Source organism: Eleutherodactylus coqui, chromosome 13 (genome assembly GCF_035609145.1).
Source record: "Eleutherodactylus coqui strain aEleCoq1 chromosome 13, aEleCoq1.hap1, whole genome shotgun sequence".
Taxonomy (NCBI): Eukaryota; Metazoa; Chordata; class Amphibia; order Anura; family Eleutherodactylidae; genus Eleutherodactylus; species Eleutherodactylus coqui.
In genome coordinates, this window is record NC_089849.1 from 103,164,611 (window position 1) to 103,178,196 (window position 13,586).

General features: G+C 42.9%; 1 protein-coding gene across 1 annotated transcript in view; it reads left to right on the top strand.

Annotated features, from left to right (window-relative positions):
- The window catches only part of LOC136587425 (zinc finger protein 271-like), a 109,578-nt gene that overhangs the window by 24,961 nt on the left and 71,031 nt on the right, over nucleotides 1–13,586 (top strand). Inside the window, exon 7 of the mRNA XM_066585993.1 lies at nucleotides 412–1,519. Coding sequence (XP_066442090.1) covers nucleotides 412–1,519 — 1,108 coding nt within the window. The remainder of the gene's footprint in view (nucleotides 1–411; nucleotides 1,520–13,586) is intronic.

Genomic DNA, 13,586 nt, shown 5'->3' on the forward strand with positions numbered 1-13,586 from the left:
GCGCCCACTATACCCAGGGCACGAAATGGAAGCTGCTTCTCCGAGCCCAGTGTATTGGCCAGCACTTGTAACTGCAGGCACAACTCTCATTAACATTAATGGGAGCTGCTCCTGCAGTTTCACGCTGGGGCCACTACACCGGGGTCGGAGGAGCAGCAGCTTCCACGTAGACCCCTGTGTATGGGGCGCTGACAGCGACTGCCTGATCAGCTGTTTCGCCTGTGCACTGAGCACCAGACCCCAGCCAATCAACTAATAATCATCTATCCTGGAAAACTCCCTTTTAATTGAAACAGAAAGATTCTTCATACATTGATGAAATATTAGTAAATTGTGTGCATGTCTTGTATTTACATTATCAGTACAAAGAAGAAAAATATGATATTAATAATAATCTATTTTTATCCTCAGCAAATGGCTGTACCAAGAGGTTGGAAGGAAAATATATTTTATTTCCAGATTCTACAGTGGAAGATACTGATATTGCACAAGATTTTACAGAAAATATAAGTCACATTGGGGAGAAACTCGCTTCATGTTCAGAATGCGGGGTTTGTTTTTCTCAGAAATCAGGTCTGCTCATAAGTGAAAATATTCACAATGGAGAAAACCCAGTTTTATGTTTGGATTGTGGGAAATGTTTTCCTCATAGGCCAGCTCTTGCTGAACATCAAAAGACTCATACAGGGGAGAAGCTGTCTTCTTGTTCGCAATGTGGGAAATGTTTTACTAAAAAGTTAAACTTAATTGAGCATCCTAGAAATCGCACAGAGGAGAAGCCATTTTTGTGTTTGGAATGTGGGAAACGTTTTACCAAGAAGCTTTATCTGGTTGAACATCATAGAAATCACATAGGCAGGAAACAGTTTTCTTATTCGGAGTGTGAGAAGTGTTTAACCAGAAAATCGGGTCTCCTTAAATATCAGAGAAGTCAAACGGAGGAACATGAATGCGAGAAGTGTTTCAGCAAAAAACTGAATCTTAATCATCATCAGAGAATTCACACAGGGGAGAGGCCATTTTCATGTCCTGAATGTGGAAAGTGTTTCACTAAGAAGACTGGTCTTCTCGAACATCAAAAAATTCACACAGGAGAGAAGCCATATTCATGTGCTGAATGTGGGTCAAGTTTTACTAATAAAGCAGGTCTTGTTAGACATCAAAAAATTCACACTGGGCAGAAGCCGTTCTCGTGTTCACAATGTGGGAAATGTTTTGCCCAGAAATCGAATCTTGTTAATCATCAGAAAACTCACACGGGGGAAAAGCCGTTTCCATGTTTCGAATGTGGAAAACGGTTTACCAAAAAATCAAGTCTTACCGAACATCAGAAAATTCACAGAGGGGAGAAGCCGTTTCCATGTGTAAAGTGTGGAAAGCGGTTCACTTATAAAACAGGTCTCATTTATCATCTGAGGACTCACACGGGCGAGAAGCCATTTTCATGTTCAGATTGTGGAAAATGTTTTACCCAAAAATCAAGTCTAATTAAGCATCACAAAATTCACACAAGGGCAAGGACTTCTTTAGATTCCAGTGCAAGTGAGATCATAAACTCGGCTTAACTCTGAAATACCAGCTTCTACCCAAACATTCCTGAGTCATAAAATTACAGTTTACTTTTCTAGTCTTAATTTATACATCTGTCTAATCAGCAGTTTGGTTTCAAGCGGGGGGGGGGGGGGAGTTGTATTTTTCACTAGTGATTTATACATCTGTCTAATCAGCAGTTTGGTTTCAAGCGGGGGGGGGGGGGGGGGGGGAGTTGTATTTTCCACTAGTGCTATCTAACGTACCAGATAATGTGCTGAAAAACTTTTTCAAAAATTCTAAGTGGAGTAAAATTTAAAAAAGACATTCCGCCATCGTTCAGTGCGTCTTGTTTCTGCGGCGCACTGCAACAAAAATGACTTTTTAAAAATTATTTTCTGCCGCCATCTTCGGCGCACAATAACTTTTTTATTTTTCCATCGACGGGTGCGAGGGCTCATGTTTTGCGGGACGTCCTGTAGTTTTCATTGGTACCATTTTGGAGTGCGTACGACTTTTTTATGGCTTTTTATTGCATTCTTTTCTTGGAGATGGTAACCAAAAAAGTGCATTCCTGGCGTTTCGTTTTATTTTTTCTGACGTTCACTGTGCGGGGTAAATGTGTGATTTTGATTGGACTTTTAAGGACGCAGTGATACCAAATGTTTTTTTTGTTTTATGATTTAGATTCTTTCATTATAAATATGGCAAAAGGGGGGAGGGGTGATTTAAACTGTTATTACTTTTTTTTTTTTTTTTTTTTATATGGTGCAAAAGTGGTAAAACATAATAAAACCTCTATAAATTTGGTGTTGTAATTGTAATGACTCATTCAATAAAGATAACATAGTAAATATACCACATGGTGAACGCCATAAAAATAAATTGCAAAAACACTGGTAAAATAGCTTTTCCATTACCTCGCAGCCAAAAAAAAATTCTAAAAGTTATTTAATACATTACATTATATGTACCATAAATTGGTTCCTATAAAAACGAAAACTCATCCTAAAAAATAAAAGGTGTCATACAGCTCCACTGCCGAAAAATAAAATAAAATAAAAGTTATGACCTTTGGAAAACTAAAGAAGAAAGGATTATTGTATTTTTTAATAATCATAATGAGTGAGGCTCTATTCGCATCTGTGTTAGAAGCTGTTAAGAGCCAGAAACCAAATGGATTACATTCTAGTCATTGGGGTTCATTCGGCACAATTTGGTTCTGTTATGAGACAGATCCTTTCATCCAGGGGATCCCATTTTCCTGCTCCCATAATAGAGCAGGAAAACTGAATCCCTGGTGCAGATGTGAATAGAGCTTAAAGGGGTTGTCCCGCGCCGAAACGGGTTTTTTTTTTTTTCAATAGCCCCCCCCGTTCGGCGCGAGCCAAACCCGATGCAGGGGTAAAAAAAAAAACGGATAGTACTTACCCGAATCCCCGCGCTGCAGCGACTTCTTACTTACCTTGCTAAGATGGCCGCCCGGATCTTCACCCACGGTGGACCGCAGGTCTTCTCCCATGGTGCACCGTGGGCTCTGTGCGTTCCATTGCCGATTCCAGCCTCCTGATTGGCTGGAATCAGCACACGTGACGGGGCGGAGCTACGAGGAGCAGCTCTCCGGCACGAGCGGCCCCATTCAGAAGGGAGAAGACCGAACTGCGCAAGCGCGTCTAATCGGGCGATTAGACGCTGAAATTAGACGGCACCATGGCGACGGGGACGCTAGCAACGGAGCAGGTAAGTGAATAACTTCTGTTTGGCTCATATTTAATGCACGATGTATATTACAAAGTGCATTAATATGGCCATACAGAAGTGTATACCCCCACTTGCTTTCGCGGGACAGCCCCTTTAAGTAAAATTGTAGAGAGCTTTTTACTTCTGGACATTATATAGTATTACAATAAACTCTAAAGCCTAGTGCCCACAGCCATGATGGGCTCCACAATTGGAATTCCGCAGCGGAGTCCGTCACGGCGCCCCCTCAGAGACTCCATACTTGCCTCTGGATCCGCTGCCCTATGTCCAGCCTCCCGTGCCAGCATGTCATATGACGCGGACGTCGGTGGGCAGGGAAGCATTTTCACACTATCTATCAGCGGAAGATAGCGTGACGGATGGCTTCCATTGACTGCAATGGAAGCCGTCCGCGCGTACGCCAGCGGCAAATAGAACATGCCGCGGGTGATTTCACAGGGTGGAATTCTGCAGCGTGAGCATTGCGCTATTAGGTTCAATAGAACCTAATAGCTGCGGGGCAACGCTGCGGATTTCCGCCGCGTATCACGAAATCCACCCGTGGGAATTAGCCCTAAGGGAATCTTTATGCAATGTTCAGAATGAAAAGGGGCTACGTTAAAAGATACATTAGCCTAACCAGTAAAATGTTTAACAGGTATTGTTTGAAAATGCTAAAATAAAAATCGTACCTCCTCCTCTGCAATGTCTGTTTTATTTTTTAACATTCAAAGAGGCTGTTGCAATGTACATGGGCAAATACAATAGCAAACGCCTGTCAAACATTACATTATAGGATACTACCCCGGAGACACCATTTATACAATAAAGTTGTAACAGTTTCTGAAAATCCTTATAGCACTGGAGGAAAGTTATTTCTAAGAGATTTAAAAGGAATTGGTCACAGTGCAATTTTCCAGTAGTGACATTAAACCAAAGCTTTCTTGCCTAGTGGGTGAAAGACCTTGCTTTTAATGATCTATATTAAAGTAGTTGTCATGGGCTGAAGTATTGATGAAATGTCCGTATGATAGTCCAACTCCCGGCATCGCAGCTTATCAGCTATTTGAAGGGGCTGGGATCCTCAAGTGGGGTCTTTCTGCCTATCAGTTCCTTTCAAGTGAATAGGATTTAGTTGCAATACAAGGCACAACCACTACAAAATGTATAGCGCTGTGACTGGTATACAATGAAGAGTGCAGTACTCATTTGAGCACTGCAGCCCCTTCAAACAGCTGTCGCTGACTGTCAGCTTTTACACTCTCAATCATCTGATGCTAATAACCTAAGTCCTGGATTAACCCCCTTTAATCTATTTCATGTGAACTTATGTTCAAGTGGGCTGGTGCCTTGTCCACAAGGTTAAATCATGAATGCCTTACAGCACTTGAATGCTGTAACTAGAGCAGAGCGAGTACCAAAATGCTTGGGTGCTCGTTATTCGAGTCAAGCTTTTCGGAATATTCAAGAGCTCTATTCGAGTAACGAACCCTATTGAAGTCCATGGGAGACCCGAGCATTTTTGTATTTGACCCGTCTGGTGCCTAGCTTTTTTTTTAATTCTCCCCTCTCCCCCACATACTGCTGTAGACGTGCGGACACGTCACAGCAGGAAGTGGTAATGCGGTGAGGGGTGGTACTCCGCTCGAGTAACGAGCACCATCGAGTATGCTAATACTTGGATGAGCATGTTCGCTCAACTCTTGCCGTAACTCATACAGGCTTTGTTAGATGTCAGTGGAATATGTAAAGACTCACAGTAACCTGATAAACTAATTTTTATTCTGCCGTGTCAGAGTAGTGGGGTGCTACACGTATATCCTTGTGTCCCAAATCTGGGTTAGTACGAGCTGCTCGGAAAATCGCAGGTCCCATAGCATTTCTGTAAATTGCAAATAATTCAGTTTATTAGTTAACAAGCCAAAGTATTTATAGTCCTTTTAGACAAATACATTAAAAGGTCACCTGATGCATAACTTGTTATGCCTCTTTATTATTGATTACTACACTTAGCACGTGCAGTGACATTGGTCTCTAGTCACGTGCAGTTTGCTTACTGTCTGATATTGTTTATTACTAATCTAGAAGTATTCTTAAGCTTAGTTAAGGTCTACATAGTTAAATATATGTATAGAAGATCAAATAAAGTAAAACATAATAAAGAGTAAGACGTGCTAAAAGTACATTTCTAAAGCCCCATTTACAGGAGAATTACCATTTTGAGCGATCATTTTGCATAAAGTACTAATGGCCATTTATGCCCATTAGTACTTTATCAGCTTTATTTGCATGCAAATGAGCCTCCAGTAGCTGTTGCAGAACTCAGCAGAAGCTCAGTAATTAGCTCCATTGTTTAGCCATGGGCTGTTAAAAGAAAACAATGTAATCTCTAGCTCCCATGTAGATAACAGCGTGCGGGCTGCACAGAGAATACAAGGTTATCTCCTGCTCCCAGCGTGCAGTCTGAACTATGGTTTTTATGCTGAACTAAAAATCATCGTTCAAATGAAAAGTGCACCAGATGGTAGCATTTACACACAACGATTAGCTCTCAAAAGCCATCGTTTTACAGAATTTTGAGCAATAATCGTTACGTGTAAATGGGGCTTAAAACAAAGTCAATGTTTAGTCAGCTGTCTGGCTACACATTTGTGTGAGCGAAGGTCAATGGCAGCTTACCTTCAGGCCTTGTATCTTCTGTTTTTCCTATTCTGAAACATATCTGACTGTGTGTGTCAAGTCAGTTAGAAACTGGAGTGGCAAATGAGATGGTGTTTAAACACTATGGTTTCTCTCATCGTCAAATTGTCAAGGTTAAATGGCCACTGGCTTTTCAAGCAAGTTATGCTGATATGATAATTAGTAAAATTGGAAATCACTTTTTTTAACCTAAAATAACATTTTTGTGCTGATAAATTCCTCTGAACTGCTGGCCACTAGAGATCTTGCTTCCTTGTAACTTTCTGTCCCCTTATCAAGTCATAGCAGGAAGTGGAGGTTGGTTTTGTCTGATGCTGTCCATAGAAGTTTATAAAGAGGAGGGAGAGAGAAGCAGAGCCACACATACTTGTTGCTGCAGCTAAGTGATATATTGTCTTATAGCAGCGAAAATCTATACTGCTGTACACTGTTTTCCATGATGCTGTTATATCTATGTGTGCTACAAAGAGTTCAGGAACAGAATCCGCTATTTTCTCTGTATGCAGTGTATGGGAGATATCCTAGCAGCTAGTCTACACCCACAAGCTCTGGGATGACTGAAATTGGCGATACAGCCTGCAGCTGGAAAAACTGATGAAAAAGGCATATAATGGTCAGTTATAGTGCTATTCCCCATCTACACACATAGGGCGGCTTATCACGTTACCCTTTAAAGTCACCGGGGCATGGCCTGGATGGCAAAGATGGTGGACGCAAGCTGGTAAAGCTCCACTATCGGACAGCTCAGACTAACCAGCGACATCTGAGGACAGCAGAGAGGCGGACTGTCACCGGGAGACTGGAGATGAGCAAAAGAAAGCCAGCGAGGATGGGGCCCAAGCGTCTCATGGACTTCTTCCCGGCACAGGATGCTAGAGAAGAACCAGAAGTGCAGGCAGCCAAGAATCCAGAAGCAGAGGGAGCGGAGTTGGGAGCGGCGGGCCGAGGGGACCCTCCGAAATACATAGATCAGGTAAGAGAGCTGTCCCCCAATATACAAGCAGACACTGCCACAGACGCGACCCTCACAGCCATCGCTAGTGCAGAGGGAGGAAGAACAAGAAAACTGCAGCAGGAGGGACAGATAAAGTTAGAAGGGAGAAGATGTCCCCTCATCACACGAACAGGGAGAGGAATGAGCAGGGGGAAGAGATACCCTCTCAGAGAGTGTCCGCTAAGAAGATGACCAAGAAGGGAGGAAACAGTACTACAATCACTAGCAGAGCAGGAACAGTTGGCAGAAGATGAAGGAGGGAGAGCCCGTATTGAATGTTGCATGCTTCAGCCAACCTGCTTCTGAATGTTTCATAAGAAACTTGATACTAGCCTTAAAGGGATCCCTAAAAAAAAGATGTTTTAGCTATGCATAGCACAGTCAACTTTGCTATTTCTGACCTAGGGGAGAGAGTAGACCATTTGTAAACAAAAACCTGTAAAATAACAGGCTCCCATAATGAGCTAATTGCTGTGCATTACAAATTGGCAGATGAGCTGGAGGCAGTCAAAAACAAAACGTCGGACCCAGAAGACCGCAGCAGACGAAATAATGTTAAAATAAGGAGAATCACCGAAACCGTGGTGATAGAAGACCTACCAGATTCCAACTCCAACGAGCATATACTAGATCGAGCACACAGACTGCCAAGGCCAAAGTCCATCTCAGAAAATATACCCAGAGATGTGATCACACATGTACATTTCTACCATATTAAAAGACGCCATGATGAACGCCTCCAGAAAAATTTAGGAATTTCTTCCCCCCCCCCCCATCCTTTGAACGAATTAAACTTTTCTCAGACTTTTCCAAAACCACGATGCTAGCTAGGAAAAGACTCTCCCCAATTACTTCCATACTAAGGCCGCCTGCAGACGAGTGGGTCGAATCCGGCGGCGAGAATTCTCGCCGCGGGACCTGACCTGAGCGCCTGCAGAGACGAGCGCGTACTCACCCGCGCCCGGCGGCCCCGGCTCTTTCATGTGCCGGGCAGCCGGTGCATGCGCAGACCGGAGCCGGCGGCCGGGTGAGTGACGTATCTGTGCGAGGCTCTGCGAGCCCCGCACAAAAATAGGACATGCCGCGGTTTGTTTGCCGCACGACATTTCGCGCGGCCAAACCGCGGCCGTCTGCATAGGAGTGCGTATTGTAATGCACTCCTATGCAGGCTTTGAGCGACGGAAATCCCGCGGCGGGATTTCCGCCCGTGTGCAGGCGGCCTAAGAGAGAACAAAGCTCTCTATAGATGGGGCTTTCCGACAATGTTATTCATCAACAAAGAAGGAAAGACAGACATCCTTTCAAACACTGAAGAAGGCTACACACTCCTGAAAAAATGTGGAATCCCGATTCCTGTAGACAACGCTCTAACTCATCTGGCTAAAGATTGAATACAGAGACCTGCCTCCATATGCATAGTAAAACATCAGCATACCGCTACCAGCCAATAGAAATGCACACCGAATCCAGTACTGCTAGCCTTCAAGTTATACAAGAGGTGGCTCCATCCTAATGATGGCTGAACTGTACTCACCCCAACTCATGACCTTCAGAAATGGGGTTTCTAACAACTCCCCAGATATTGAAGGCCCTTTTTTGGTTGATTTACCCCAATTATGTTTTTCAAGAATTAATGTTAACTGGATTTGGATGGACATCCCTTTAACAGTGTTGACCTCGAAACCCCAAGAGAAGTTCCAGTTTGAAAGAGTTTATATACAGTACGAGCTGACCAAACAGGTGACACATATATTTATCTCACAGCCCAAGGAGAGATTGCTACATCATTATCATCAACCCTAAGACCATTATGGATCTAAATCAAACCTCCATAAATTCAAGAGGACTGAACTCCTCCTTTAAGAGAACCTCGCTATGGAAAGCGTTTCTCTCAGCACAAGCGGACATCCTGTGTGTGCAACAAAATACGCTTGGCAAATAATGGTCATCCAGCTTTGTACCACTCCAAATTTCCCAACGTGTATATGGCCAACGCAAAAAAGAAAGCAGGAGTGTTGATTACAATAAGGGACACTGTGGATTGTAAGTTCTTGGAGATCTATCTCCTAGATAGATGGAGGAGGTATATATCTAGTTTTGCATTGTATTGTTCGGCTCATGTTTTATGGCCCGTTAGTGCCCCACTTATAGTTTTCCACAGCTAATACTGTGCTTACCCTATAAGATTTCTTTATATTTGGGATTAGTGTACCCCGTATGGTGTGTTTAGGCCGTGCATATTTGTCTATACACTTATTGTTGGGTTTAACCTCTATGGTGTGGTATTTCCCCACGAGGTAGTGATTTCACTGTTGAATTCAATGCTGTACTTACCTTAAAAAAATATTTTTTTATATTTATGATTAATGTATCCCTTATGGTGTGTTTAGGCCGTGCACATTTGTGTATACACTTATGTTTGTGTCTTTCTTCCATGGCGTGTTATCTCCCCACAGGGTAGTAACTCCATTATTGTATCTAACGCCGCACTTACCTTTAAAAGATAATTCTATATTTATTTTGGCATGTGATCATGTTTACTTACACATGATACGTCTTAAGGTTAGGCCGTGCTGACTATATCAGTGATGCGTGCCATTTCACGTGATTACGTCACGCGCCTGTGACGCTTTGAGGTCACGGTGCACGACTACCCTGTCGGTATACCGATACCTATATAAATTTCATTGCACATTCATTATACGTCATTTACGTGCTGACGTCACACGTTATTACGTGTTGACGTCATTTAGCGCATGCGCCCTTTCATTTGTTGACCGGTGATTGGCGGAATAATTAAATTATCATGTGATCCGACAGATTGTCAGCTGCCTGTCGATATAGGGGGCGTTTCCATGAATGGGAGGTGCTGTGAGTATGACGCCATTGGGCATTTACTATATAAACATGTGATGTTTGGGGATGGCGGGCATCCGGAGCATGGATCCACTGCTCTGTGTTCTACAGATAGCGGTATGTATTGCACCCGTTGATTGTATTCAGTGTTATATGTGACATATGGTAAATATTGAACTTCTTGATTTTATTTTGTGCTGTATGTTGTTTATGATGTCCTCTTACTTATTGTATGTTGTCTGGTGTTATCTTTAGGCTTGATAAAGACCTAAACGGTCGAAATGTTGCCTTTTCGTCTATTTATGGAATAATAAAAGCTTTTTTCTTAAAGGCTGTATGCACCTTTTATGCTGCCATGCTCCTTGCAATATATTTTTGATTGAACTTGGGGCTGATTGTCCACAACTCCTGCTTTTGGCTTTGCATATTATCAACTATAGCTCCCCCCTATGGTTGGGGTGAAGAAACCGAGTACTGTTGAATTTTTCTCTTTGTCGTACATTATATATCTAGTTTTGATATGCAAAGTTAATGGTTTTCTCCTGACCTTGGTCAACATATATGTTCCAAAGTCATTACAACTATGTTTTCTCGGCAAGGTCATGAGAAAAGTAAAAAAGATCCAACAAGAGGATCTAATAATGTGTAGAGATTTCAATGTGATAGCAGACGGGGAGCTTGACTCCAGTAACTCCAGTAGAAGGGTATTCCCTCCTTAGCCCCATGGTTGCTCAAATAGGAGTTGTAGGACTCCTTTAGATGTATTAATGCGGGCTCTAAGAAGTATTCCTTCTATTCAACACAACACAAATCCTTCTCCAGGATTGACATGATTCTGGTAGACTTCCACATGTTACAAGAGCAAGAGATACGAAGATAGGGATGTCCTTTGGTCTGATCACACTCCAGTACTATTGACCATAGGTCACCAATCTCCTATAGGTGGAAATTGGAGGAATAACACTTTTTTGGAAGAAGTTACCAAAATACCAAGAGAAAGTACAAGAGGCAATAGAGGAATACTTCTGCCTTAATGATTTCCGTGGGACATGCAGTTTTTAGTTATGAGTAGAGATGAGTGAGTATACTCGCTAAAGGCAATTGCTCGAGCGAGCATTGCCTTTAGCGAGTACCTGCCTGCTCAAGACTGAAGGTTCGGGTGCCGGCGGCGGGCAGGGAGCGGCGGGGGAGAGCAATGAGGAACGGAGGGGAGATCTCTCTTTCCCCCCTGCTCCCTCCTGCTGACTGCCGCTACTCACCGCTCCCCCGCGCCCGCACCCGAACCTTCTGTCTCGAGCGGGCAGGTACTTGCTAAAGGCAATGCTCGCTCGATCAATTGCCTTTAGCGAGTATACTCGCTCATCTCTAGTTATGAGTTTCACTGAGGCCGAGGAATCCAATATAAATCTCAACAGTTTCACTGGTCTGATTCCTAAAACATAACTTTTATTAGTATAAATAAACATATTGCATGACTATGTGATTTATATCCAAAACGAAATAACTCACCACTTCTAATTCTGTATGATCTACGTCACTGATTTATTGTATATACAGTGAATGTATTATACCCAAGCACATCAGAGGCGCCTCAAGCCGTAGTCAGTCGTTCAATAATATAGCAGTAATTTTAAAGCCTGAAACAAGGAGCCACCACAAAATTACTTCAAAGGTATTAATATTGACTATGTAGGGGTCACCTCCTAGGATAGTAGTGACTAATAGCTTTTACCGTATACCACCAGTGTTATAGCCAAGTAGTGGGTCGGTCATGTTTGAGTCGCACACTATCATGCACTAGGCGGATCGCACAAATATACTAGTTCCAGAGATGAAGGTTGGCTGCACAAATAGAGGGACTATGATGTCTATGTGTACAAACCGTTATGGTTTAGGAGCTTGTGAGATGCCCACAAGACTGGATTTATCGACGGTATCCAGAATTTATACAAGGCTCCCACTCCATGCATAAATACCAGATGGTAAAATCGTTATCAGAAACAAGTGTATGCCTCAGATAACTAAGTTATCAGAAATAAATTCATTTTCAAAGAAATAATCCTTGAACTATCACCAGTTGTCAGGGTAAAATTCTAAGTACAGCACCAATCAGGCCCACCCCACTTGCCCCGCTGCCGGCGGTAAGAAGAGACACCACACGGAGGTCTGGTATAGTTTCTCACACGGGGACATGACTGCGCTTCCCGCTTTATTACAGATTACATGAGATCTTATACCCTTTGTCTCATCACCAGGAATGGGTGATGGGCTCATAACCATATATGGGAAGTCCGGATTTCCGGCCTGAGACAGTGAAAGTTATGTACATAGTTGAACAGTCGTTATCTTAATACTGGCGCCTCCGGGAAAACAGCCAAGTACGCGTCCTTCGTCCGATTCTTCTTTGCTGTGTTTAAAATACATTTTGTTCAAGATACATTTTGTCTTCGCCTTGCAAGGCCTTTGGAATATCTGATGTAAGGTGACATATAAGTTTTTTCTCATTTGGAATTGAATACAACTTGCATATAGGTATAAAGCATAAAGAACATATGGCAATATATACATATACCCTCACAAACCCCCCTAAAAACTTAATATGGAGATCAAGTACCAGGCCTTGCACTCTTCCTCGGTCGCCTCTCCCTTGCGTCAGGGTTTCTCCACTTGCCCATAAGTCCCTACTCCTAAAAGGGGGGGATCCCTACCTCACCTCAGAAGGAGGCCATGGATTCCCTGGGCATATTTCCAGGCATCCATACCCTCTATCTGTACGAGTTAACACCCCACAGGGTGTGCCCTCGCCGGAACCTAAGGTCTTCTGCACTTTCCCTAGGCAAATGGGAATTCCACTGACAGTCCATCTTATGAGACCGGGGCAGACACAGTACTAGTACATTTCTCCATTTTTCTGTTAACGTACGTGGTTGGCATTATCGGAACTGGCTCTTCATCTTTTTCAAACAAGGGAAACACTGGTGTCACATTATCCAGTCCCTTACTCATACTCTTTTTGATCAAAGGGATAATACACGTACAGGAAATTACATACCCCACCTCTTTCTGCTAAAATCATATCCAGGGCCACTCTATGGCCATGGATGCAGTGGGCCCTAACTGGTCAGCTAACCCTTGCAAAGCATCCCTGGTGTAGTTTACAAACCTCTGCTGATTGTAATAGATATAATTCATCCAATCTACATTATTATTAACAGTGACAAAAGCAAATAAGGACTCAAAACCTGCTTTAACCTGATCTCTAGAATTAAATTAATCTCGCACCCCCCTTGGCACTCCTATTGCATCTATGTATATATGTGGATGGCTAGTGTACAGTAGTCAAAGGTGTGTGTTAGAGGAATTGTACCACATTATAGCATGTAAAGGATATGCAGGATCATGAGTTCTTTCAGTGCGAAGTGTGGATCCAAGTGGGCTTTCCTTCGAGCTTGACTGCAGTTGGGGTGGTGAGCAACATCTGGTAAGGACCTTTAAACCAGGTTTCTCTCTCAAACTTTTTCACATAGACCCTGTCACCTGGTTTCAGATTGTGACACTCATCTGTAGGACCTGGGAGAAAAGCAGAGACTGCAGAATGCATTACTAACAATTTCTTGGAGGGACCTGTGACAAAATTAACAAGAAAATCATTCCCCAAACTCAGCTACTGTGGCATGTACCCTCCGGAGAAAAAGAAAAACTAATGGAAGACACTCAATTCAAAATTTTCCCCTTTTCTTCATTGCCTTTTTGTGTCTACTTTCTT